The 24264-nt window shown below is 47.8% G+C and overlaps 1 protein-coding gene across 1 annotated transcript in view; it reads right to left on the reverse strand.

The window, feature by feature from the left end:
• Window positions 1–24264, reverse strand: part of sema5a (sema domain, seven thrombospondin repeats (type 1 and type 1-like), transmembrane domain (TM) and short cytoplasmic domain, (semaphorin) 5A) — a 77226-nt gene that overhangs the window by 23206 nt on the left and 29756 nt on the right. The window contains exons 5-14 of the mRNA XM_047023945.1: window positions 18488–18550; window positions 16419–16517; window positions 14101–14314; window positions 12658–12943; window positions 11610–11745; window positions 8325–8529; window positions 6178–6385; window positions 4535–4652; window positions 2259–2440; window positions 2030–2173 (exon numbers count right to left, since the gene is read on the reverse strand). Coding sequence (XP_046879901.1) covers window positions 2030–2173; window positions 2259–2440; window positions 4535–4652; window positions 6178–6385; window positions 8325–8529; window positions 11610–11745; window positions 12658–12943; window positions 14101–14314; window positions 16419–16517; window positions 18488–18550 — 1655 coding nt within the window. The remainder of the gene's footprint in view (window positions 1–2029; window positions 2174–2258; window positions 2441–4534; window positions 4653–6177; window positions 6386–8324; window positions 8530–11609; window positions 11746–12657; window positions 12944–14100; window positions 14315–16418; window positions 16518–18487; window positions 18551–24264) is intronic.

Genomic DNA, 24264 nt, shown 5'->3' on the forward strand with positions numbered 1-24264 from the left:
TCAATCCATGCATGCAAATTGCTTTGGTCCAGATGAGATTAGCCTTTGTTTAATGCACCGTCGCTCTACAGTACCACCCCCACCTCACAATCTCACAAGCCTGGGCTGAATATCAAAAGAAAAATGCTGCTAATTACTTCCTAAAGGCTGACTAAGCAAGGGTCCACAGTGTTAATGTGCTCTGGAGAACGCTGTACATGGAGAACATAAATGTAAGCCGTGCATTTGCCAGACGGATTTTCAGCTTCGAAGCATCGCCTGGTTGAGATCAACATTTAACTTCTTTTCCTCCAGCGAACAAAGAAGGCCAGACTTCTGAAGTACTTCTAGCCAAGCACTCCAAAAATTTAGGTGTGAAAAGTACTGGACTTTCTGGCCTTGGAATGAATATGTGTGTGTGTGTGTGTGTGTGTGAGGCCTCTCCATAGCTGTAACCACAGCCATCTGGCATCAGCACCGTAGGCTGGGAGGGAGGACGCCAGAACAAAGTGTGAAGCGTGCTGGAGGACAGGAGCAGGGGCCCAGTCCATCTCCAGGCATTAAAGGGACACTCCCAACACTAAAGGAAAGATCTCTTCTCCTAAACCTTACTAGGAATGCCAGGCCTTTTTATTGAGGATCAAAGCCTGTACAGTAGATGCATGCTCAGAAATTTCGGAGATGTACAAACGGAACAGATTACACAAGCACACTCGTACCCTAATATAGACTCTGTGTTTACTATGGTGCAGTTGGCATACAACCTCCCTTACAAAACCCTGCCAACCAACCAGCCCCATCCCCTGGCAGCCTCCACACAGCCCTGTGCTCAGCCACAGGGCCTGCCAGAGGTGTGTGGGGAGCTGAAAACATGAAGGGTGAGATAGTGTGGAAGAGGAGCTGGAGAGAAAGAGAGATTCCTGTGCAGGCCTGCTCAGACCTGCTAGGGTCATCTGGACTCCTGTAACGAGTGAACGGTTTGAAAAAAGAGGGGGAGGGAGGGGGGAGGGAATGAGAGAGGGCTGACACCGAGAGAGAAACAGACAGTGAGAGAAAGAAAGAGACTGTGAGAGAGACAGAGACAGACAGAGAGAGAGAGCGAGAGAAAGAGAGAGAGAGAGAGAGAGGCAGAACGAGTGAGAAAAAGTCAAAGAGAGACACCAAAGTTAGATTTAAACCCTAAAATCGAACAGGCCGGCTCCGTTACCACGGAAACCCACGGATAAGCCAGTTAGCCGTCTCTCTTTCTGTCCATCTTCCATGCTTACCATCTTAGCATATATCTATACCTCCCTACCTTTCACTCCATCACACCCACTCTCTCTCTCCCTCCCTCCATCACTGACCACAGGGGGTGAATGGAAGCGATGACAGCATGACGTCTGTGTAACCAAGACACAGCTGATACGCTGATAAAGAATGTCCAGCTTCGTTAAGATCTCTCACCACGGAAGTACGTTTTAAAAGCTGCAGTCGATTCATAGACATGAAGGACTCGGGCATCGTCACAGAAGAACTTTGCAGAAAAGTGAACTTGGTAAGATGAAAACCCTTCTAACAGATGCTGACCTTCCTTTACCTGAGCTTTTCATGTGGCATTCTTTTTGTCCTTTCTCTTTCTTTTCACATAACCAAATTGAGGGCTTTTGATGTTGCTTGGGAACCATACAAACATCTTTTAGAGGTGATTATTCCTGCTAAAGCTGCAAAGCTTCAAAACTCTGGCTGGTCTATGTGTTAAAGCCAGATAATTACTGATCCCGGGCTCCCAACTTGTTCTTAATGGAGAGTTGTGTAGTTGTACTGGATCAATTTAGAATACAAATAAATATTTCCCAACTCCCAAGGTTTTAAATGGTTAGAGACAAAGTCTGCAGTGACACCGAGAATGTGTGTTTGCATGAGTACATGTCTGTCTGAGTCCAGTTTGTCCTTGTGGCTGTGGTTAGATGTTTTTGAAGTTTTTTTTTGTTCCCCCTCAGAATGTTTGGCTAATGCTAATGTCATGTAGAAAGTGTGTGTTGATGTGTGCGTCTGTGTACGGGCCTACCTCTCCTCCCGGTTCTGCCCCACACACACACGCCCCCCGTGGCGAGGGGTCGGGTTGCTGCAGGAGCGCTGGCGGACCTGGAACCCAATCCCACAGCTGGTGCTGCAGGGAGACCAGGAGGTCCAGGGGGTCCATGCTCCGTTTCTATGGAAACACACATCACAGGGTTACCGTGGTTGCAGCCTAGAAGGTGATGGAGAGATGGATGGATGGATGGTAAGATGGATACCTGGAGCAGTTGGCGACCTCAACGCTGATGCCATGACACTGCTGGCCTCCACACTGGGGGGCAGGGCTGTCACAGGCTCGCGTTCGGCACAAACATGACCCAGCACTGCCCCCGTTGTTATGGCTACAAGTCCCCCAGCCTGACCAGACTCCAAAGCCTCCATCCACAGTCACGTTACGCACCTGGTGACAACACAGGAAGAAGTAGACAAGCTCAGAACTGGACGCAAACAGGAAGTGATTTAACAAAAAAAGTATGGTGATGTCATCAATATTCAAAACAGATAACTTTAACAATAATGCAGGATGTAAAGAGACAGAGCATGGCTGAAAAAAACTGTGCCCTCTATGTGCAGTATAAGAACACAAAAGATGATAAAAGCCTAAGCTATCCATAAGCATAAATAAACAAGAAGTGAATATCTACTAAAATCTCTAACAAAACAGAAAATGGGTTCTGTTTCATGGAAGCAATACATTACCTCTGATGTCCAGACAGACTAATATGAAAAAGCAATAGCGTGAAATTCCAAACTGGAGGTGATTTGACTCACCGAACAGTTATATTTCAGGGTAATTTCAAAATGCAAGCATTTTATCAACAAAAGAGGAAAACTCTGTTACTGATTCGACGGGGGTAGAAATAAACTGTCCCTCTAAACTGGCCCTCTCTCATAGATAATTAAACCTTGTCACATATTCAAATTGAAGAACTTTGCCAAGGGACCAATGTTCTTATGAATGTAGTGCCAAGGTAACAGAAGAATAGAAACACAGGCTTAAAAAACTCTTTTACTTTGCTTTCATATTCCCTTTCATTCAAAATGAGATGGAGAATAATACGAGTTAATTACATGATGGTATAAGGGAGACAGACAAACAGGGGGACAATGTTTCTGACAGAGACGCTGTAGATAAAGCAGACATTTTGTCAGATGAAAAGTGACAACTCAACAATCAGTCTTCATTTCACAGGCAGCTTTTTATCTAACAGCAGACTTTTCTATTGTTCAAGCACATGGATTTCCTAAATGGAAGACGGTGAGATTGAAAAGCTGCACACGGACCATTTTTAATCAGTAGAATCCTCAAAAGCAAAAATATATTTAAGTTCCATATTACCTTAGTGGAAGTCTCAACAAAAACATACCGTGAATAAGGCGGTTCAGTTTCACCTTAAATACACCTTAAAAAAAACGAAACTTTCCTTTATTGCTTATTTTCATTTGCAAGTACCAGATGGCATCTTGTGTCCACCCACACATTAGGTGGGGTATAACATGCCTAACACTTTCAACCTGGACCTTAACCATTCTGAAAACAACAGACTTTACCTTCTCTCTGACCTCAGAAAAGGAGTCACAGCTATGGGATGGACCCATAACAACCTAACAACCACCGATGACTTTGACCTTTCGAGTGTTCCACTCCGAGCTGAGTGGGTCTGCACAGTCAGACATCAGACTGTTTAGCAGTCATGGCAAAGCACCGTTGTGAAAAATTGATCGAGTGTTGCCTTCCTGGCAACATTGTCCTCTTAGCTTTCAGGTTATTGTAAAATAGATGTATTCTCATTCACAATGATTATAACCAGACTGGATGAAGCCCAGATAAAATACAATGTGTCTATTTTGCACCATGCAGTAGCAAACAACCAGGAGAAAGAGAACATGACAACTAGGAACTCTTGACAAGCCTTGTGTTTACAGTGATGTCATCCAACAGCACTCTGATCCCAGACAACTACCACTTAGGTGGATAGGGAGCTTCATAAGATGCTTAAGTCATTGTTAACGCTGCATTGTGATGTATTTGTGTGCGTGTGTCAGTCTGTGTGTGTGTGTGTATGTGTGTGTTTTTCGGGTTCAATGATAGATGCCGTGGGGTGTCTAGTACTGCCAAATAACCTGTTGAACATGAAACCGCATAAAAGGATATGGCAACTTTTCAACACTTTTAACACTGCTACTGGCCACTGACCCAGAAAGGCTCTCTGTCAGAAACTAAACAGTTACTGTTTGATTTAGCCTTGAAACCGAGCCGCTTGCTATACTCTACAAACTAAGACGAGGGAATAAACCGAAAGGACAGATTGTGCTGGTGATCAAACAGAGTGGGAAGATTGATTGACGTACGGTCACACCTGTATTTTTGTGTGTATCAGGGAAAGGGTTCAATGGTGACAGTAGGGGGTTCAATGGTGACAGTAGGGGGCTCAATGGTGACAGTAGGGGGCTCAATGGTGACAGTAGGGGGTTCAATGGTGACAGTACTCACGGGACACTTTGTGATGCTCTGCTCCCACTGGCTCATACTCAGGCTCTCCTCCAGGGTGGTGCACTTCTTCAGCACCATGTCCCAGCCACAGTAGGGGTCCCTGGCCCCCACGCACGCCCTGGCCGGGGGGGGGGGGGGGGGAGAGAAAATAAGGCGGGAAGGAGCAGGGAGAGAGATGAGGCATTTCTTAGTACACTGTACAATGATCCATGCGGCTGCCTTTGGTGTAGTGTTGCCATGTTTACCAGATGAGGGTACCCCTCCCCCCTCCCTCCCCCCTCCCTCCCCCCTCCCTCCCTCCCTCCCCCCCTCCCTCCCTCCCTCCCTCCCTCCCTCCCTCCCTCCCTCCCTCCCTCCCCCCCTCCCTCCTTCCCTCCCTCCCCCTCCCTCCCCCTCCCTCCCCCTCCCTCCCTCCCTCCCTCCCTCCCCCCTCCCTCCCCCACCCCTCCCTCCCCGCTCCCTCCCTCCCTCCCCCACCCCTCCCTCCCCCCTCCCTCCCTCCCTCACCCCTCCCTCCCTCCCTCCCCCACCCCTCCCTCCCTCCTCTGGGGGACTGACCTGAAATCAGCAGGGAGCACATACATCAGCCCTTCCTCTGCCAACCACCTGGATGTTTGCATTTTGGTGTTTTCAATAAAAGCTTACCGTCTTCTCTCAACAAATGTTGACCGCGGGACCAGATCAATACCTGTGTTCTCTCTTGGGATCTGTTTGTGTTTGGAGTTTTTGCAAACCCAGAAAAAAGCCCCTGACGTTGCTCCTCTTTAGTGCAAATGAGAACAGCTTGAAACCGAGACAAATCTCAGAGCCACACAGACAACCTTGCATGCCCCCAGTGCATCAGTATGCACGCCCAGCCCAGAATTATCCAACACACACGTATCCCACACACCCACACGCACTTCCAACACACACACACACACACACAAACAGACACACGCACACACACACAATGACGTGATGTCTGGAAGAGAGACAATAGTCTTGGGGTTATGAGCCGTCTGTACTGACTTGAGGAAAGAATAAGAGAGAAAGAAGCACCAGGCTGTAATATATCCTAGAGACACACAGCACCACAGACTCTGCCTATCACTCTCAACCCAGCCACACAGGACCCAAACACTGGGGGCAAAGGTGAGTAACCTCTAGCCCAAGTGAAGCTCATCTAAATAAAACGAAACTATGAATGAATGATGAATGAGACAACAGGTGAGCAGACCAGTCGTCAGGCCCAGATATATTTGGGGCAGTAATAATCCTCAGGCTTGGTGTTATCGCTCCAGGTGCTGGGAGTCTGGGAGGTGTCCCAGGTGTGGAGAAGGGACAGACACAGCTGTGAATGATCCCTGTTCTCTGCTCTGAGATTAACAAGATCATTTCATCGTTCTCTTTACACGCACACACCCCCATACAGGAAGACACACACAAGACACACACGCCCACGCACGAGGTTGTGAGTCATCGTCTGCTGATCAGGAAACTCAACACATCTTGATGAATGCACTCGCACACACACTCACGGGAGAACCTTTGGCAAAAGTCTGTCATTGTGTGTGTAGTATGTGTGTGCTTGTGTGTGTACGTGTGCGCACAAGCATGTGCGCCTGTGTGTACTTGTGTGTATGTGCGTGCTCAGTACTCACTCTCTGGTCTTGTGGAAGTTACATCTCATCAGAGGGATCTTGATGACCTGATCCCTGACGCCCACGTACAGCTCACTGCGGCTGTGGAGGATCAACAGGCTCCTGATAGGCTGCCTCTTCCTGGGGGGGAACAACTCAATCTCCTCCAATAGGCAGCTGCCCATGGTCTGGTTCATTGGAGACAGGACCTTCCGGATGGTTCCATAGTCTATAGGAGGGAAGTGGGGAACAAGGATTGGTAAGAGAGGGGAGAGGGATTGAGAGGGTCTGGGGCGCCGGTAAAGGAAGGATGAGGCAAAGGGGAAAAGAGGATGGAGAGGAAGAGAGGAGGTTGACAGCGGTGGGTGGGAAGATGGATAAGCCGAGAGGATGATGAAGAAGAATGTTAATGAAAGAAGGCAGTTACAGCTCACAAACCCAGACACACACACAACACAACTACTTGAAAGTCCCCGCCAACAGCAACGCAGAGACGTAAAACTACTGCTCCAAACAGGAACTGGAGATAGACAGGCGGCCTGACGGCTCAAGCAGACAATCATCAGACTGTGTGACAGGCTGTTTTCTCCACGGTCATTCTACCATGGGACAGAGCTCTGAGCCACAGGGAGGGTCGCCCTGAGGGACATGACATCAACTGAGAATATCGGTGTCACCCTGCCAGACGCCTCACACTTCATCTCATGCTACAGTAGGATGGGCCCTGATGCGATGAGGTAACAAGAGACGTTTTGGGATGAAACTCGACAAACGTCATCAATTATACATGTCCACCCCCTCGGCGAGGAAAAAATGAGTCTCCCCGAAACAGCACTATAAGACAGGAAGGTGCAATAACATTGACAGTTATTACTGTTTCAAGGTGGTTCACTCCGAACAGTTTTGGCCAGAGGCAGCTTGGTTTTGCCTCCGATGGATTTGGGGTTTAATTGCATGATAGCATATTGATAAAGCTTGGAATGAGTCCCTGTGGACACGGAGGCAATGCAGATAGGTAGTGGAGTACTGATGACACATTCTGGCTCCCTGGAAATTGAACCGTTGTGCTCAAGTTCCTGAAGTTGTTGTTGGAACTAGTACTTTTCTGAGGACAAAAAAGCCTGCTCTGCTTGGGGTTACTGAGAAGGGGAAGGAGTCTGGTGAACACGTGTGGGTTTGGAAGAGACGTCTGAAACACAGGCGCTATAGAGCCTTGCCTTATCTGACCTTTAAGTAAAGCTAACAGGTACCACGAAATGACCGCAATCAGTGGAGTGCACTTAAAAGCTAATAGGCTGTGATTAGCCATGTGCGCTAGCCGACGCTAATGGCCTTGGCATTGTTTCAGGTGTTTTCATTAGTGTCTGGTTAGCATCCAGAGCTTTTGGTTGTGGACGGCTCGGCCTCTAAGCCACATTACTCACACTCACTTGCAAACAATGAGAGAGGAATTATTTTAGGCACGCAGAGGCTAAAACTGGTGATCTGGAAAAGGTGGGCGTAACCAGAAACATTACCAGGAAACCGAAACTGACAGAGCGTGGAGCTGTTAAGGTACATACTGTACCCTGTGTGTTTTTCATTACCTGTCTGCCTTGACTTGACAGCCCGCTGGCTGCAATTTCATGGTGTTTACCATGCATCACTCAGGGACCGCCTCTGAGGTGTGTGTCTGTCCAAGTGTGGCATGTTTGTGTGTGTGTGTGTGAGAGAGGGGGGGGGTTTGTGTCTGTGTTTGTGTGTGTGTGTGTGAGAGAGAGGGGAATTGTGTGTCTGTGTTTGTGCGTGCATGTGTGCTTGAGAGGGGCTGATAGTGTGTGTTCGTGTGTGTGTGTATGAGTGAGCGAGGTGCTGATAGTGTGCGTGTGTATTTTGGCATATGGAGGGCACATGGAGTGGTTCGCTGAAATCGCATTCATCAGCAGAATGCTTTGATGTCTTCTCATGGCTACAGACTCAATGGCTTCAGTCGCCTTCCTGTCCCACTTTACTGTGGGAGTCCAAGGGGGGGAAAGCAGACAGACAGACACACACAGACACACTGTACACACACACACGTTTATGCCGTACACGCACAAACACACAGAAAGCCACCTATACCCCCTCCCCAAAGCACACAGGCAGGTGCACTCTCTCTCCCAGCCCCCCCAGCCCGTAACAGTGTGTACCGGTGGCCAGGTAGATGATGTGGAAGAGCATGTCCTTGCCCTGCACCACGTCCACGGCCAGGTGGGAGAAGCGGACGTTGTCCTCCATGAAGTACGGCACAGGGACCAGCGGCTGGACCACCTCGTGCATCAGCAGGAACTTCTGGGCGTCCTGCAGGTTCCTCTCAGTCAGGTTTACGTAGGAGCCGTAGTCTATGGTGCCACACTGCGGGGAGGGGAAGACAGAGAGAGAGAGTGGGACAAGAGAAAGGGAGAAAGGGGAAAAAAGCGAGAGAGAGAGAGAGAGAGAGTTGAGATAAAGAAAAGCAGAGAGAGACAGAGATAGAGGGAGGGAGAGAGATACAAAGAGAGAAACAAAGACACAGAAATGGAAATGGAGAACACCAAATAGAAAGGGGAAGAGAGGAAAAAAGGAAGAGAGAGAGATTGGATCAGACATTGTTAAATATTAAAACTCCACAGAGCTAATGTTGACCATTAGTGTCCATTACCACGCAGGCAGGACATCAATACTGCTAGGGGGGAGAAAAAAACATCCCTTTTCACCAAGGTGATCGACAAACCGATAAAGAACCCATCTCTCTCTTCCTATATCCTCCTCCTCTCTCTCTTATCTCTTGGGCCGTCATGGCTGCCGGCTGCGGTGTTGGGAGGGGAGGAGGATGGGGTTGGCTGCATGCTGGGGGCTCTGCCATCTCGGGATGGATTTCCTTCAGCGCACACACACACACGCTTTATACGAATCAATCGCTGGCCTTCTGCAAGTGACAGCATCGCTGTATGGAACGCTTCCCTGATACGCGGACTGGATCAGAACCTTCTCCGCCGAGGGAGATGGGAAAATAAAGCCCCCTGAAGGACAGGGAGATGGGGCTTTTCCCTCTCTGTGTGTGTGTGTGTGAAAGAGTGAGAAAAACGTGTGCATGAATGGGCGTCTCACGTGCATGCGTGTGCATGCGTGGGTGCAAGGGTGTGTGAATGTGAAAGTATATGTTGCATGGAGTTGCATCGGCCGTTTCAATGATTGACGTGCGATTTCCTCTGAGGAGTGAAGGTTAGGGACAGAGCAATCATTCGGCAAGGGGCCAGAGACACTCTGCTGTCTCTCTCAGCAACATGGCTTACTATACTGTAGCAGGCAAACATTCACCCAACATTGAATACTGAACACTTGCAACGTGTCGAATTTCTTCTCGACACGTCCTACAGAAACCATGAACCGGAAGATAGTGATGACATGTTGGTGTCGTCATGTTTGTGTCTGCACTGTGACGTCAGGGGTGGTCCCATGATTCCTGCCGGACTGTTTAAAGAGCACAGCAGGGAGCCGTGTTGAGGACACCCCCCTCCCATACAGGTGGTGTGAGCTGCTAATACGCGGCTGTGATTCATTTCCTGAACAAACCCAGCTAGATCGATCCATAGGGTTTAAGAAATCGGGGGGGGGGGGGGGGGGGGGGGGCTAAAATAGAGTGAGAGACACAGCACGTGCATATGTGTGTGTGAGAGAGCAAAAATAGATGGAGAGACGCAGCACGCGTGCGTGTGTGTGTGTGTGTGTGTGTGCGCGCTCCTCTAGGTGTGAAGAGCTGGCCATACGAGCAAGCCATTTTGCATCAATGCAGCGGCACCATAAATCCCTGGCTCATAAATCTAATCCTCCAACATTGACAAATGCTTGATGAAGATGTCACTGCGACCTAGATAAAGTGTTCTCCGCTCCAGCGGTGAGGAGTGGCCGCTCCGTGTGACTCCCCAGGAGAGGAGCTGGGGAGACGGGCTGGCGGGCCATGGTGATCCCCTCTCAGAAACCTGCCGACTACGGTCCAATCTTACCACTGAGAGGGAATTGGGCTTTTATTTCATGTCTTACTCTCTCTCTCTCTCTCTCTCTCTCCTCTCTCTCTCTCTCTCACTCTCTCTCTCTCTCTCTCCTCTCTCTCTCTCTCTCTCTCTCTCTCTCTCTCTCCCTCTCCCTCTCTCTCTCCATCTCTCTCTCCCTCTCTCTCTCTCTCTCTCTCTCTCTCTCTCTCTCTCTCTCTCTCTCTCGCTCTCTCTCTCGCTCTCTCTCTCTAGGAAACTAAGTGTTGAGAAAATGCTGATTTTGGTTGATTGTTTGGTAGTTGGTTGTGTTGTTGTGAGTCAGTGTGTGTGTGTGATATGGAATGTAGAAAGCTGACTCCACTCCACTCGAGGCTCATACTGTAATAAGAGCAGAGACCCCGTCATGAGGAACGTGTGTGTGTAAAGATGTGTGTGTGTGTAAAGATGTGTGTGTGTGTAAAGGTGTGTGTGTGTGTAAAAGTGTGTGTGTGTGTAAAGGTGTGTGCGTATTTCCTCTGTTCTGCAACTCGACCTCGCAGGGTATGAAATCCCAGTCACGCCGTATTGTGGATTAACCTGCCAAGCCTGCTATCTTCTAAGCTGCCCACCGATGACTGCCGGTGTTCTCAGTCATGAAGCGTTCCTGTGGGGCCCTCTTCCGAGCCTCCGCCCCCCCTTCCACCCCACTAACCACCCCCACCCCCCTGTGTTGGCTGGCCAAGGGGTGTTAGGGAGGAGAGCAAAAGATTAAGTGACACTAAGAGGACCTTAGTGCTTTATTAGGAGTAGGAACGGTCTCAAGGAATGTGCTGGCGTTTCCCTCGAAGGGTCTGATTGTCCCACTGTTCAATGCCCCGTCGCCAGGCCTAATAACGAGAGGTCATTATGAGTATGTCTGAGAGGTGGAGGAGGGACTGGGAGGTTTAATGAGAGTAGACAGTGTACTGGGAATCTGGGAACATTTGCAGACACACACACACAGTTTTGTGTGGTATGCTTGATTAGCCAGTGTTGAGGTGATAAAACCTAACCTTGCATGTTTACTTTAGACTAGCCCGGAGGAAAACAGCAGCTATAAATCCTCCAGGTCATTACAGCCTGAGGTAACTGGCCTGGAGAGTCACATCAGGTAACATCTTCCATAGTAAACAATGCCTATGTAAAACCCATTGTCCAGCTGCAAATGTATTGGATTACTCTCAATTGACATGGTCACACTGTCAGGGTTGGTGTAGGGCTATTACCTGGTAGTCAGGTTTGGGGTAGGGCTATTACCTGGTAGTCAGGGTTGGGGTAGGGCTATTACCTGGAAGTCAGGGTTGGGGTAGGGCTATTACCTGGAAGTCAGGGTTGGGGTAGGGATATTACCTGGAAGTCAGGGTTGGGGTAGGGCTATTACCTGGAAGTCAGGGTTGGGGTAGGGCTATTACCTGGAAGTCAGGGTTGGGGTAGGGCTATTACCTGGAAGTCAGGGTTGGGGTTGGGGTAGGGCAGCCAGGCGGAGCGGGAGTTCTCCTGGTACTTGAAGGGGCCGCTGAACACCTGGGTGACAGCACTGAGGTTGAAGGCACACACAGCTGAGGCAGCAATGCTGTTCCTGGAAGGTGAAAGAAAGAGAGAGAGACAACATGAACCAAACTGAGTGGAGGAGCATACTGTACATTATAGAAGAAACACCAGACAAAACAAATATATCTATATCATATTTTGATCCACACAGACATTACACTATGAATGATAGTGGTCAAAGTGTAATCCAGCTACAACTGGGCTGCCATCACACAGCTCATCCTTCTTGACTATATCATCTGTATTTGGCTTGATCAAAGATGTTTCTCCTCTATGCAGAGAACAAAAGAACAGATGAGAGGACTGATTTGAAACGCTTGAGGGTGAAACTGAACTAGTGGGAATGTTCATGTAACGCTTCTCCTTGTTACAACCGGACAGCCTGAGGGCCTTTGTGTTCCAATATATTAACAACAATGTACCACTGACGATGATTTGTTATTTTTGTGTGGGCATTTCTTGTGCATGTGGGTTTAAAATGGTCTTTGGTCAAGAATAATACCTTTAAGACTACAGTGTGTGAGAGTTAACTATGTGTGTTTGTGTGCACAGTATATATATACACAGTATATACAGCATGTGTGTGTGCATGCAAGTCCATATGCTGTTTGTGTATATATTTGCTTGTATGCATGCATTTGTGTATTTTTACTTGTACTGCATGTGTGTGTGTGTCCAGTATAGAGCGTGTGCGTGTGTCCAGTACAGAGTGTGTGCGTGTGTCCAGTACAGAGCGTGTCAGTGCGTGTGTCCAGTACAGAGCGTGTGTGTGTGTGTCCAGTACAGAGCGTGTGTGTGTGTGTCCAGTACAGAGCGTGTGTGTGCGTGTGTCCAGTACAGAGCGTGTGTGTGTGTGTGTGTCCAGTACAGAGCGTGTGTGTGCGTGTGTCCAGTACAGAGTGTGTGTGTGTCCAGTACAGAGCATGCATCTGCCACTCACACGTTGGTGGTGAAGATCCCGTAGAGCAGCTCCAGCTCAGGCAGGTAGAAGGTCCCCTGCAGCTCGTTGTAGTTGAAGGGGATCTCCCCAGGCCTGGAGCAGTTGAGCCGGGCCTTCATGAAGGTGGTCCACGTGTCCTCCAGCAGGAAGCGCCCCCCGATGTCGTTCTTGCAGACGCGGCCGGCGCGGGAGAACACAGTCCTGCCGCAGTCGTGCTCCACGGCGTTCTCTCGGAAGAAGAAGTAGGTGAAGTTGCCGATGTCGTAGGACGACACAAAGTTGGGCTCTGCGAGGGGGATAGAGATGTAGGGAGAGATATGTGGAGAAAGTGATTGAAAGAGAGGGAAGGTTAGAGGGGAAGAGAGAGACAGTGGGAGAGAGAGAGAGAGAGAGAGAGAGAGAGAGAGAGAGAGAGAGAGAGAAAGAGAGAGATAGAGAGAGAGAGCGAGAGAGAGAGAGAGAGAGAGAGAGAGAGAGAGAGAGAGAGAGAGAGAGAGAGAGGGAGAAAAAGAGAGGGAGGAAAGAAAGACAGAGGGGGAGAGAGGGTGGAGGGGGGGATAAGACAATGAGCGATGACTGATTGACTTGGAGCCCATGGGGGCGAGTGTCAGGGGCAGCAGCAGGTGACCAGTATTAATAACTGGTGTCATTTATATTAATGGCTTTGTGCTCTAATAGGAAAAGATATTATTCATTCTCAAAACGTAAAGGTTGGCGTGAGGAAAGTGCCAAACGGGCCTACGGCAATAAAACTCCCCTCATCTTAAGCTAGGAACAGCACAGGGTTGTCACCGTGAAAGTGTTCATTTTTATGTACGACATGATAGGACTTAACCTGTGCACGTCTATTTTCTCTGACAGTGATTTAATTCACTTTTAAATTAAACTTTTTTTTTCTCCTCCCATTCTCTCACCCCCCTGCTCCTTTATACAACTTCACAGGAGGAGAGGAGGAAAAAAATCGATTTGCCATAAAATTAGTTATTAAACCTTTTCTCAGAGGTGGGGCAGTATGAGTATGTGGTGGCTTTTCATTTATGTTTTCAATTTTTTGCTTTAATGTGAATCAGATAAAACCTGTCAGTGACAAGATAGTGAGTGACCTGCTCCTGGAGTCTGAACGATTAAAGCTTGACATTCAATAAGCACGCATCTTCCAGGTACTTTTCGAACTGGGACTGAGGTCTGAAAGTGAGGAAACTATTTGATGTTTTTAACCTGACTTTACTGTACACAGGAGAATAGAAACATCACGAAGACAGCTTGGACAGTTTCTTCTTTTCTTTTCTTGACCCTTTTTCACAAACCTTCACTAACTTATAACCACTGTCACATAGACAGACCATATACACAGTTTTACACAAACCAAAACTTTGTCTTCCCCCAAAACTCCCATGACCCCTGTACTCCCTTGTCCCTCCCCAACACCAAGGCCACGCCCACCGTTGAGCCATTTGGAGTTGTACTGGGCGGTGCGTAGGGGCGGCAGCCCTCCCAGGCTGCGGTAGATGGCCGGGTCGCGCCCCGAGAAGTCCATGGCAGTGGCGGCGTACAGCTCGCCGCTGGAGGTGATGAGCGCCGTGGAGTTGTGGAGTGGGTTGTAGGGACAACGAGCCATGCCACTGATCTGGTCGTGAATCTCCGTCAGGTTCGTGAGCTGGAGGAAGGGAGAGGTGTAGGGATGGAAGAAGGTGGAGTAAGGATAAGGAGAGATGGGATGGAAGGACGGAAAGAGGGAGGGAGAGTTGAACAATAAATATACAGATCTCACACGTCCATGTGCACACACGTACATGCACACTACATACACACACACACTTACACACACACCACAAACACACAACTCAAGCACTTCCAATAGAACCGCTGTAGTGGACTCCAGTCCATCTGTTCCCCTGGCTAAACCATTATCAACCCACATCATAGTGCTGGGCTTCTCTGTTTTCATTGGAGGCTTGACGCTAAGCCTGGGTCCCTCAGAAGAGGGTCCAAATGCAGCTCGCTGCTTTTATAAATACTTTACAGCCGGACTACTTGGCACACGGACTGTACACTTGTTCCCGATGACAAAAAAAACAACAACACACAACATAAACTAAGTCAGTTGGGAATATGTTCCAGAACTGTAATGCGCATATTTGGGCCAAAATGTAATTATAACTCATGAAGTATGAGCAGAAAATTTGGGAATACAGTATTTTGAGAAAATACTAAAGTAAAACATTATTTCTCTCAATTAAAATCTTGAAATAGACCCAGCAACAAATTTGAAGCGTTAGTGAATGTAAGAATGCCTCTCTACTTCCAAGTTTGATCAACCCCATTATAAACTAATCGTTTCCATTCGGATCTTTATTCAAGGTTTCCTAAGCAACCCTCTTCTCCTAAAGGCACGCATCCGGCGGGTGTATTGAACGAAAACACTGAGAAACTGGCTGCCGAGGCCCAGAGTTCTTCACAACGGGTCGAAGTGGATCAATGGTTCCGTTCGGCGGAGCTACCTCCGCTCCGCTCAGAACCCAACACAGCGGCCTTGTCTCTGTCTGGCCCGGGATGAAAGGACGGTATTGACAGAACTCATTCTGCGGTTCCGAGGCGTCTGTGTTTAGGATCATTCGGGTTCCATTATGAGAAGCTGGAGAGGAGATAGACTAGACAGGCCAGGATGAGCATGTAGCATACTAAGTTCAGGGTGTGAAAGCCTCTCTCTGTGGTCAGCCCAGCAGCTGGGTCTGAATCTGAGAGCCCTGATAGCCACCTGACAGGAAGACACCACCAGAGGCCACCGTGGACGCTGCTGAGGCCAGCTGGCCGCTGTGCACCTGGGCGGATTCGCCAACCTCGTTCAACCTGCTTTTGGATCTTTCACGTTTCCGTTTCGTGCATTTCCTTTGCTTTTTCAGACGAAACCCACGTGATCAAGGACAGACGGACCAGAAAGGGTGAACATTGTCATTGTCATCTTCTTCATTCTCTCTATTGTCATTACCAGCATCATCCTCTTCATCATCATTAATGGAATGGACATGGAACCTTATACTGTCATAGGACAAAACTTTAAACTGCATTCGAGACTTTAATTAGAAACCCCTCAAATGATGTAGTCTATTAGAAGTACCTGCCTGTTGGGATAGTGGCTTGGTAATTAAAGGGCCATTCCTCTTGTTATTAGCTCATACATCTCTGCTGACAGGGAGCAACACACCCCAGTGTGGGCTGTTGTTACAGGGAGGGAACATTTCAGATGAACCCCAACCCCCACCCCGCCACAGCGTAAATGTGACAAGACTGATGAAGCACTCCCCATAATAATGTCTTGACATTTAAACTATATGTATTTCCGCGGAGATAAACAGTTCTTATGAGGTAGTGACCTTTGAATTCCGTGCCTTTTTGAGAAAAACAAATATCGCTACAAAGGTGAGCTCACCGGCAATACAAGCTGGCTCTGCATAAACCCCCCCCCACACCCAGCAACACAAACACACACCAGGAGTAACCCTCCCTCACTGCTCAGCTTATGTCTGCAGAACGGGGGCCACGGGGGAGGGTGGGGGTGGGGTGGAGGGGCAGACTTGCTGAGCTACCGAGCTCAGTGTTTTTTTTGTCTTCTTTTTTTTTTCTGGTGTTCTGACTCAGTCCTTTGGTGAGTCCATCAGCATGTCAGCAAGCGTGTGTGTGTGAGTGTGTGTGTGTGTGTGTGAGTGTGTGTGTGTGAGTGTGTGCGCAAGTGAATGAGTGTGAGTGTTGTGGGTTCTCACCGTGCGGTTGGTGCAGATCGGTGTGAAGGCATTGGTGCCGCAGGTGAACAGCCTGTTTCCGTTCACCAGGAGCACGCGGATGTAGTTCTGGCACTCCTCCTGTATACACAGAACAAGAAAGAGCAAGAGTGACAGACAGAATGAAAAAAAAGAAAGAGAACGAGAGAGAAAGAGAGAAAAAGAAAGAAGTAGGGTGAGCGTGTGGGAGAGACAGACAAAGAGATAGAGATAGAGAGATTATAGTTAGAAACTGGCATTCATCTCCATTCAGCTATCTAACAGCACCTGTCCCCAGCAGGGAAGCTTGGCAAGGAGATGGAAATCAGAGCTACAGATAGCACCAATCCTGGTGGTAATGTTAGAGCTGTCACATCTTGGAGGAACACATGCAGGGACAGAAACAGAGAGGGGAGCATCAACACTGCTGTGGCCTTGGTTGTTAGTTGTTACCACGGCTAGTCACATCCAGCACCCTCGACAAATCGATTTGTAAAATAAAATAAAAAAAGAAACAAATAAACGTGCCAAATTGATTGAACGATCCCAGCAGTGGAACAACAAGATTTCTGTGTGTTTCCAAACACGATTATCGGCAGACGGTAGATGTTCTCCATCAGAAGTAGAAGCTGTTTAGTTGTCGTGTCTGAGTGCCGTGTTGGTTTTTGGACTGGCTGGGGTCGTAAAGCTCTCATAAGTTCTCTTTAGACTGTGATCCAGCACTTCTACTGGTGAGGGGCCCTCATTGAGATTTAGGGCTCATTAAATCAGCCTTTGTCTGGGCCACTTGAGGTGCTTCAGTCCTCTTTCTCTCTCTCTCTTTTCAACCTTCTCTCTCTCCTTCCTTCTCCTCTCTCTTTCTGTTGTCTCACAGCCAGGCTGATTTAGGGCTGTTGCTGGGCCCGTCAGGGGGCCCGTTTTATTTCCCCCTATCAAGATGGAGGTTAACTCGTAAAACGATTCATTTCCCTGTGCTTAGCACAGTTTGTGAGTGTGTGTGTGGCTGTTCCATGTGAGCATTTGTCCTCGCGTCTGGCGGTGTGAGTGTACGTCAGCTCAGCGTCATGTTTATTTAGTCAGTAAATAAAGGCAGATTTAATGTGTCCTTTCGTCATAATGTTGACACAGTTTATGGAAACTTCCTGACAAATATTTCGGACAAATATTCCGGAATCGCATAGTGATGTGTGGTTGATGTTATGCATGAGTAGCACATTTTAACCGAAGAGAAGAACCAATCCAGTGTAGTCATGTCAATTTAGCCCTTCGTTTCTTTTCCATTGGGAAATAAATGAAAGGCAGTAGGAAAGGCAGACGGCTGCATTAAAGAACACAATCGCTTGTAAATTCGCTCAGGGCCGAGGACAGTGTTTCTGTGTAATAAGTTAAGGAACAGTGTTATTGCTGTGTGCTGAGCTACGTAATAAAACACCCAGTTTGTCTTCTGGGAAAGAGAGAGAGTGAGAGCGAGGGAAAGGGAGAGACAGAGAGAGTGTGTGAGACATAGAAAGAGTGAGAGAGAGAGAGAGAGAGAGAATAATGAAGGCTTTAAATGTTATTCTTAGCGTGCATCACACTAGCTGATCCTCTGTAGAGAACTGCCTACAAAAACAGTTTCCACCCCAGTTGCCTGGTCCAACTCCCCAGGACTAAGGTAGCTTCAGCCTTTAATTCACAATGACAATCATCTATCGGCCAGCCCGCTTATTATGGAGCTCTAACCACCTTTTTCATGGGGACCATAACAAAGAGGTCCACACACACATGCTTTCAAACCACAAGCCCAGATGTCCACCGTGGCCTTTGCAGTTCGAAGAAGGGTCAGGTTCCTTTATAAGCCAGCTGGTTGAGAAAGGGGTGCAGGAAATCAACACAGGTGGAGGCAGGATTACTTCTTTACCACGGGATCATTCCTTAGAAGACCTCAATCCTACCTGTTCCATGAATCACGTATTGATAACATCTAGGGATTTGAGTTTGGCGAGTTGGGAGTTGCACACAGTTTTGTACACAGTGTGTTGGGCACGGTGAGTCTTACGTTGGTATTTGTTTTCTTCGGCCTCTTTACCTACCTCAGACTTGCCCCGGCTGAAGCAGGCTCCCTTGGTGAATTCATCACAGTGCCACTCTGCCTCCTGACAGAGAGAGACAGAAAGATAGAGGGAGAACAAGAGAGAGAAGGAGAGCATGACAAAGGGGAAGATAAAGGGAGGGATGGCAGAGAAGGAGAGAAGAGCATTAAAAACACAATGAACCCAGCGTCACAAACAGAAGGAAACCATATTCGAAACCCTCAATCTCACAGATTGCACCAAGCAATAATACACTGAAAGAGCACCGGCAGCTAACAGTGTTGTTTGTCCTACACATTCTGTAACCTTTAACGCTTCGCTTGAAGGAGGGGGGGTGCAAAAATCAACGTGCCGGAGGACCGACTGAAACGCGACGAAAGAGATAGAGAGAGATTCTCATCGGCAAGAAAGCGCTGTTTTGTCACATCAGTTGTCAGTGGTAGTATTGACTACTATGTTTCCCATTCATTTTCTTGAGGTTGGATCGATTGACACAGAAGCTAAATGAACTGGACCACAGTGAAGACACTGTTTGATTGATTACACAGATGCGTTGGTCTACAAGTCATGCTAAATTTGGATACAGATGCCAATTAAGGAGCACCTCAACCAGGGTTCTAGACATGAGGCAAGCACAGAGCTGAATGCCAAAGTGATTCGTATGAGGGAAAATTAGGGATCTTTAGACATGAAAGGCGAGCACAGAGCTGAATGCCAAAGTGATTTACATGAAGGGAAAGGGAGGGATGCTTTTAGATTTTTGGCACCTGAGAAGAATTAGGAGATCCTGCAACGCTGGGGCTGTCCTCCGAAAAGAGCAGAACTGGCAGAACCGAGTACACTTCAATTGTTGCTGTTTATTTCAACTCCACCTCCAGAGGAGCTTATTGATGCAAGTTCGCTGTTCATGACCAAGTTGGTGGCTCAAAGCTAGAGTCCCTCTCTCTCTCCCACTCCCAGAACACAGTCCACTGTAACAGTGTATGTGCTACTGCAAAGTAACCTCTAAATGTCTACATGATGGAACGGTCTATTACCATGTGCTACTTCCCATGGTACATGTTTTTGTCGCAACTAATTAAAAATATGAAACTTTGATTGTTTAAATGTGAGTAATTTCAAGAGACTTTTCTTTGGCAACAATTACTTATTTAACTAATAGCTTAAACATGGCTGAGCAGTGAATACAGCGTTCTGAATCTCTCTGAAAAACCTAACATTCAATTTCAAGTTCTAACTCAATGGTGTTTCTCAGCAGACAGAGCAAGTTAAATCCCCTTTAGCGCTCAGGAGAAAGTTCCCTTCATTTCCTTTGAGGGAAGGCACAGAGAGACTGTTTAGTCGGCTTTATGAGGCTTCCTTAAATCAGTCTCAATGGCCCTGAGGAGGGGCAGAAAATAGTGCTATCAAACTCACGTAAGCACACACACCAACACACACAGACTGTACACATTGGCACAAGCACACACACACACAATGAAACAACCGTCACACAAGCACACACACACACACACACATACATAAGTGTATGAGAGGAAGAGACGGGGGTATCGCCTATGGCTGCAATCTACTGTACTGGCACAGAGAGGTGGGATGGCAGGGGTTGGCAAACACCATCCGCTTTATGTCTTTCTCCCATTGCGACCCCTCCACCCCCACCCTCGCCACACACCCTGCCCCTCTTTTTCTGTCTGTCAGGGTGCCAGTTCACATGCCAGGGCAAAGCTGGCTATTTTAGGGACCCGTCACTGCGAGCACAGCCTGAAGACACGGTAAGCCCCCCCACCCCCTCAACGTGCCTGCCTGCCCTGCTGGAGAAGTGTGTGCACGCTCGCTCAACACACAGGGGGACTAACCAGGTTAGAGCACCTGGAAAACATCTCCCCCTCCCAGTGGGACAGCCGCAACTGTAAATGATGTGAAATGAACAGTGCTATAAATGTCATCAATTTAAAGAATTGCGTTTGCCAGAGTGCGAGATAAATCATGCCATCATTCAGCAGCATGAGCTTATTGCTATAATGCGCAACATTGTTCGAAAGAGAAATGATTGTTCCACATGCAGAAGATATTGAGTGGATATTCATAATCTCGTAGGCTGTTAAGTGCTAGCATCATTTACCAGTGAAAGCAATAGTCTCTAACAGCTAGCAGGATGTCAAATGGAGCATAATACTAAGCTAACTGTCATTTCAACACCTTCCAAAGCCATCAGTGTCATTAAAACACATTAAAAGACCATTTGATTATTAACTGTCAGTCTCAATGTACTTCTAAGATGAATGGGTGCTACATTTAAATGTAATGTCCATGATGTGCTGACATTCTCAAAACTGTCCTTGGGGAAGGGGGTGGTTCCTCAGGGATCAGGTTAGAAAGACATTCCTAGAAAACCTTTGACAAGTTCTGCTCATGTACAGCACAGACAGATTTGAAAAGAATCTTGAAGTGTGAGTGTTCCATGTGTCCACGCTCTCTCCACTGGGTCTGACTATTCCTGGAATCCCAGAGATGATTTATTGTGTAAGCGAGTGTGTATCTGCCTTTACCCACTGAGGGGCTATTGTCAAGCCAACGCGAGGGGAGTGGGGGGTGGGGGTGGTCAGGAGAGAGACGGAGGGGAACGGAGAGAGTGTGGGCAGGAAGAGAGAGGAGGGGAGAGACAGAATAACAAGGAGGGCAAAAGGACAGAGGCAGACGGAGGCAGACGGAGGCAAACGGAGGCAGAGACAGAGAGGGTTCACAGAGAGGGAGGGAGAAGAGTGGGCAGAGGGCTGAGACTGGAGCATTCAAAAACATTGTTGTCCACAGAAATGACAGGGAATATGTTGTATAAAGAGGATTAGAAAACACTTTCTAGTGAAAGACTTGCTTAGAAGACGATACAGGGGCATTTTTCCCTCTCTGATTTTGCAGAAACAGAGGGACAGATTAGGCCACAAACCAATGTCATCTGCCCCAAATAACTGGCGTTTCAAATTCACACTGATGTCTGGTGACGCAAGGTGCTGAAAGCTTTCGACACGAAATTAGGTCTTTGTGTCACTTTCTAAATCTGTGTCTGTTTCCAGTTATTTCTGATAAGGGGAAACAGCACACGTGTCAATTAAAATCCCCACAAACAGGAACCTCACACCAGGATAAGGCACAGACACATGAAATACATGACAGAAACAATGCTCTATCCGTGTTACCAACCCCTGTGGATAGGCGTGCCATTTGGTTAACCTCCCAAGGCCTTTGATGATCTACACCTTGCAATCAAGTGGGACCTCAGTGTGTCCCCATTCCAAACAAACTCTGTATTCTATGCATTTAAATAGCCCTGTTATTCCCATTCACTAACTGAATTAACTACTGCTTACGGTATTAGCGGCAGTGTTTCGTTAGCCACTGATTAGCGGAGGGTAATTGTCTCTCTGACAGAGCTTAATTGTCAGAGACAAGCTAATGGAACAGAGTTGAATGGAATGGGTCCGGGAGCTTCTAGCACCGAGCCTGATTACTTCCTGTCTGGTCTATCTGCCACACACAAAACCACAGCCCTGTGGAGACAGATGACACGGGGGTTCGAGATCCATCTAAACACCATAGCACAGCTGTCCACATTGACAGGTGTTAAGTCCAAAACCCTGAGACAGTAACTTGCTGTTAGCAGGAGGGGTAAACAGTTATATCAGCCTCTGCAGTCCCATTCAACACAAACACTGAGGCTTACAGCCACCACTTTCAACAATAAGCTCCAGATACTGTGATCAAAAGCCCCCGTCGAACCATCAAGCCTCTCTTTGTAGTCCGATTCCCACTTCCTGTGTCGGAGGAAACGGCTCCATGATGATGGATCTATAAGCAGGGTGTTTTTTTGCGAGGAGCTCTATAAACCACAGAGCGGGCTCACAGGGTGACGGCAAGCAACGCCAGGCGCCAAGCCCAGGTGATCATTTATCACGCACAGCAACACAATGGGATGTGAACACAATGCAAATAGCCGGGAGACAATTAATCAATGTCTCACGCCACAGTGGGTATGGTGTGCAAAGGCTCATGGGAGTCTGACTGAGCCTGTGCCAAGGATGATTCAGCTGACTGCGGTTTGGCAAGGGGGTGGAGGAAGGTGACATATGTTTTAGGGGAGTAAAGGGGTGAAGGAGTGAGGGTGAGAAGGATTGGGAATGAGAGGGTGAGAGAGTAAAGAGGTGGGGGTGAAGCCGACTGGACACAGGCGGAACATCTGTATGAAGATAGTAATCTAAATGCATCTCTACGCGTGCGTTTTGAAAGGTTTAATGGAGGGGGGCGGGGGGTTACAAGGAGAGAGAGCTCCTTCAAAAATTCTGATGCAGCCAAGCGACGCTGAGGTACCGACACTGTCTCAGCCAAGTCTCTCGAAATTCACATCCTCTTGTAGAGAGTGACGTCATCTGTCCTTGAAGTTCTAACTCCACAGGATACCATTGAAACTGCACTGGTACTTTTCACTTTCAAATCCTCTTGAACATTCTCACGTTGTCTTCTTTTTGTGTGCTGTAAAAAAACCAGTTTTAAAACTTAAAACTTCATCTCATCCTCTTACAGGGAACTTCATCTTTTCTTGTTCTACAGTTTTCAAATGTTTTCATTACTGGCAGTCTTGCAGGGGAATCTACCGTGGTAGATCGATCTCTTGGGCTGAACATGATATCCGCTATAGCCCAGGATAGACTGAGGGCATTTAGCTGCCGCTACGAGCCCAACTGCTCCCTCTTCAAGTTCCACAACAATGTCAGGATTCCACTAGACTCTCCAGGTTTCAGTCTGGCCACTTTCAAATAAAATGTATGATTGAAAGTGCACAAAAAAGCCAGATCCATTTGATTTCTCCCTGCGTGACCTTGGTGGGCTGTTATGCCGCTTGCATAAATGTTTTATGTATTATGTGCATACGGGACTGAGCAGAGGCATCGATCATATGGTAATTATAACCCCCACACTCGTTTATTAGTTCAGCCTTGTACAGGACCAGAAGAGCTCCCAGCACTCATCGAAAACAAACCACACAAACACTTTCTTTTATCATCTGTTATTTATGCTAACGCTGCGTGTGATACGAAATAAATCACAGCCCGAAGGGCGTGCGCCAACCGCGCCGTGCGGTGTAACGGCAGTGTGGTAGGGTTGAGATGTGTGCGTGGGTGTGGTTTGTAGGTTTTTCACGCTTAGGGGAATGATTCTTTGAGTAAACGCTTCTCTTTTCAACATCTAGGCAGCCTGGAAACAAACCTCACCCTAATCTGGATGCCTGTAAAGACTTAAACTGTCTTTGTTCACACTGTTCTTTCACAGATAAAAAAAGGAAACAAGAGAAAAGTAGTCCCACTCCAAACCAGCTTGATCTGTGAGTGATGCTCTTAATTGGAGCTGAGCAGTAATGGCATGGGAGTTTAAGAAAGGAAAACAAGAAGAAAATGAAAAACATAAAACAACTCCGATAGCAACCACCTCTCACTGTAATTACTCCCCCATCTCCACCACACACACACACACACACACACACACACACACACACACACACACACACACACACACACACACACACACACACACACACAAACACACACACCACCCCCATCAACATTGAAAATGAGAAGAGAGGATGAGAGGATAAGTGACAGGAAGGGACAAGAAGAAACAAGTGGTACCATTGTGGACAGACCCTTTACCAGCCCAGTCCTTGGAGCTAGGATTCAGCTCCATGGTACCAGGCCCAAGCCCTGTGAGATGCAAAGCAGGGCGGAAGC

The sequence above is a fragment of the Hypomesus transpacificus genome, chromosome 8, assembly GCF_021917145.1.
Source record: "Hypomesus transpacificus isolate Combined female chromosome 8, fHypTra1, whole genome shotgun sequence".
NCBI classification, from domain to species: domain Eukaryota; kingdom Metazoa; phylum Chordata; class Actinopteri; order Osmeriformes; family Osmeridae; genus Hypomesus; species Hypomesus transpacificus.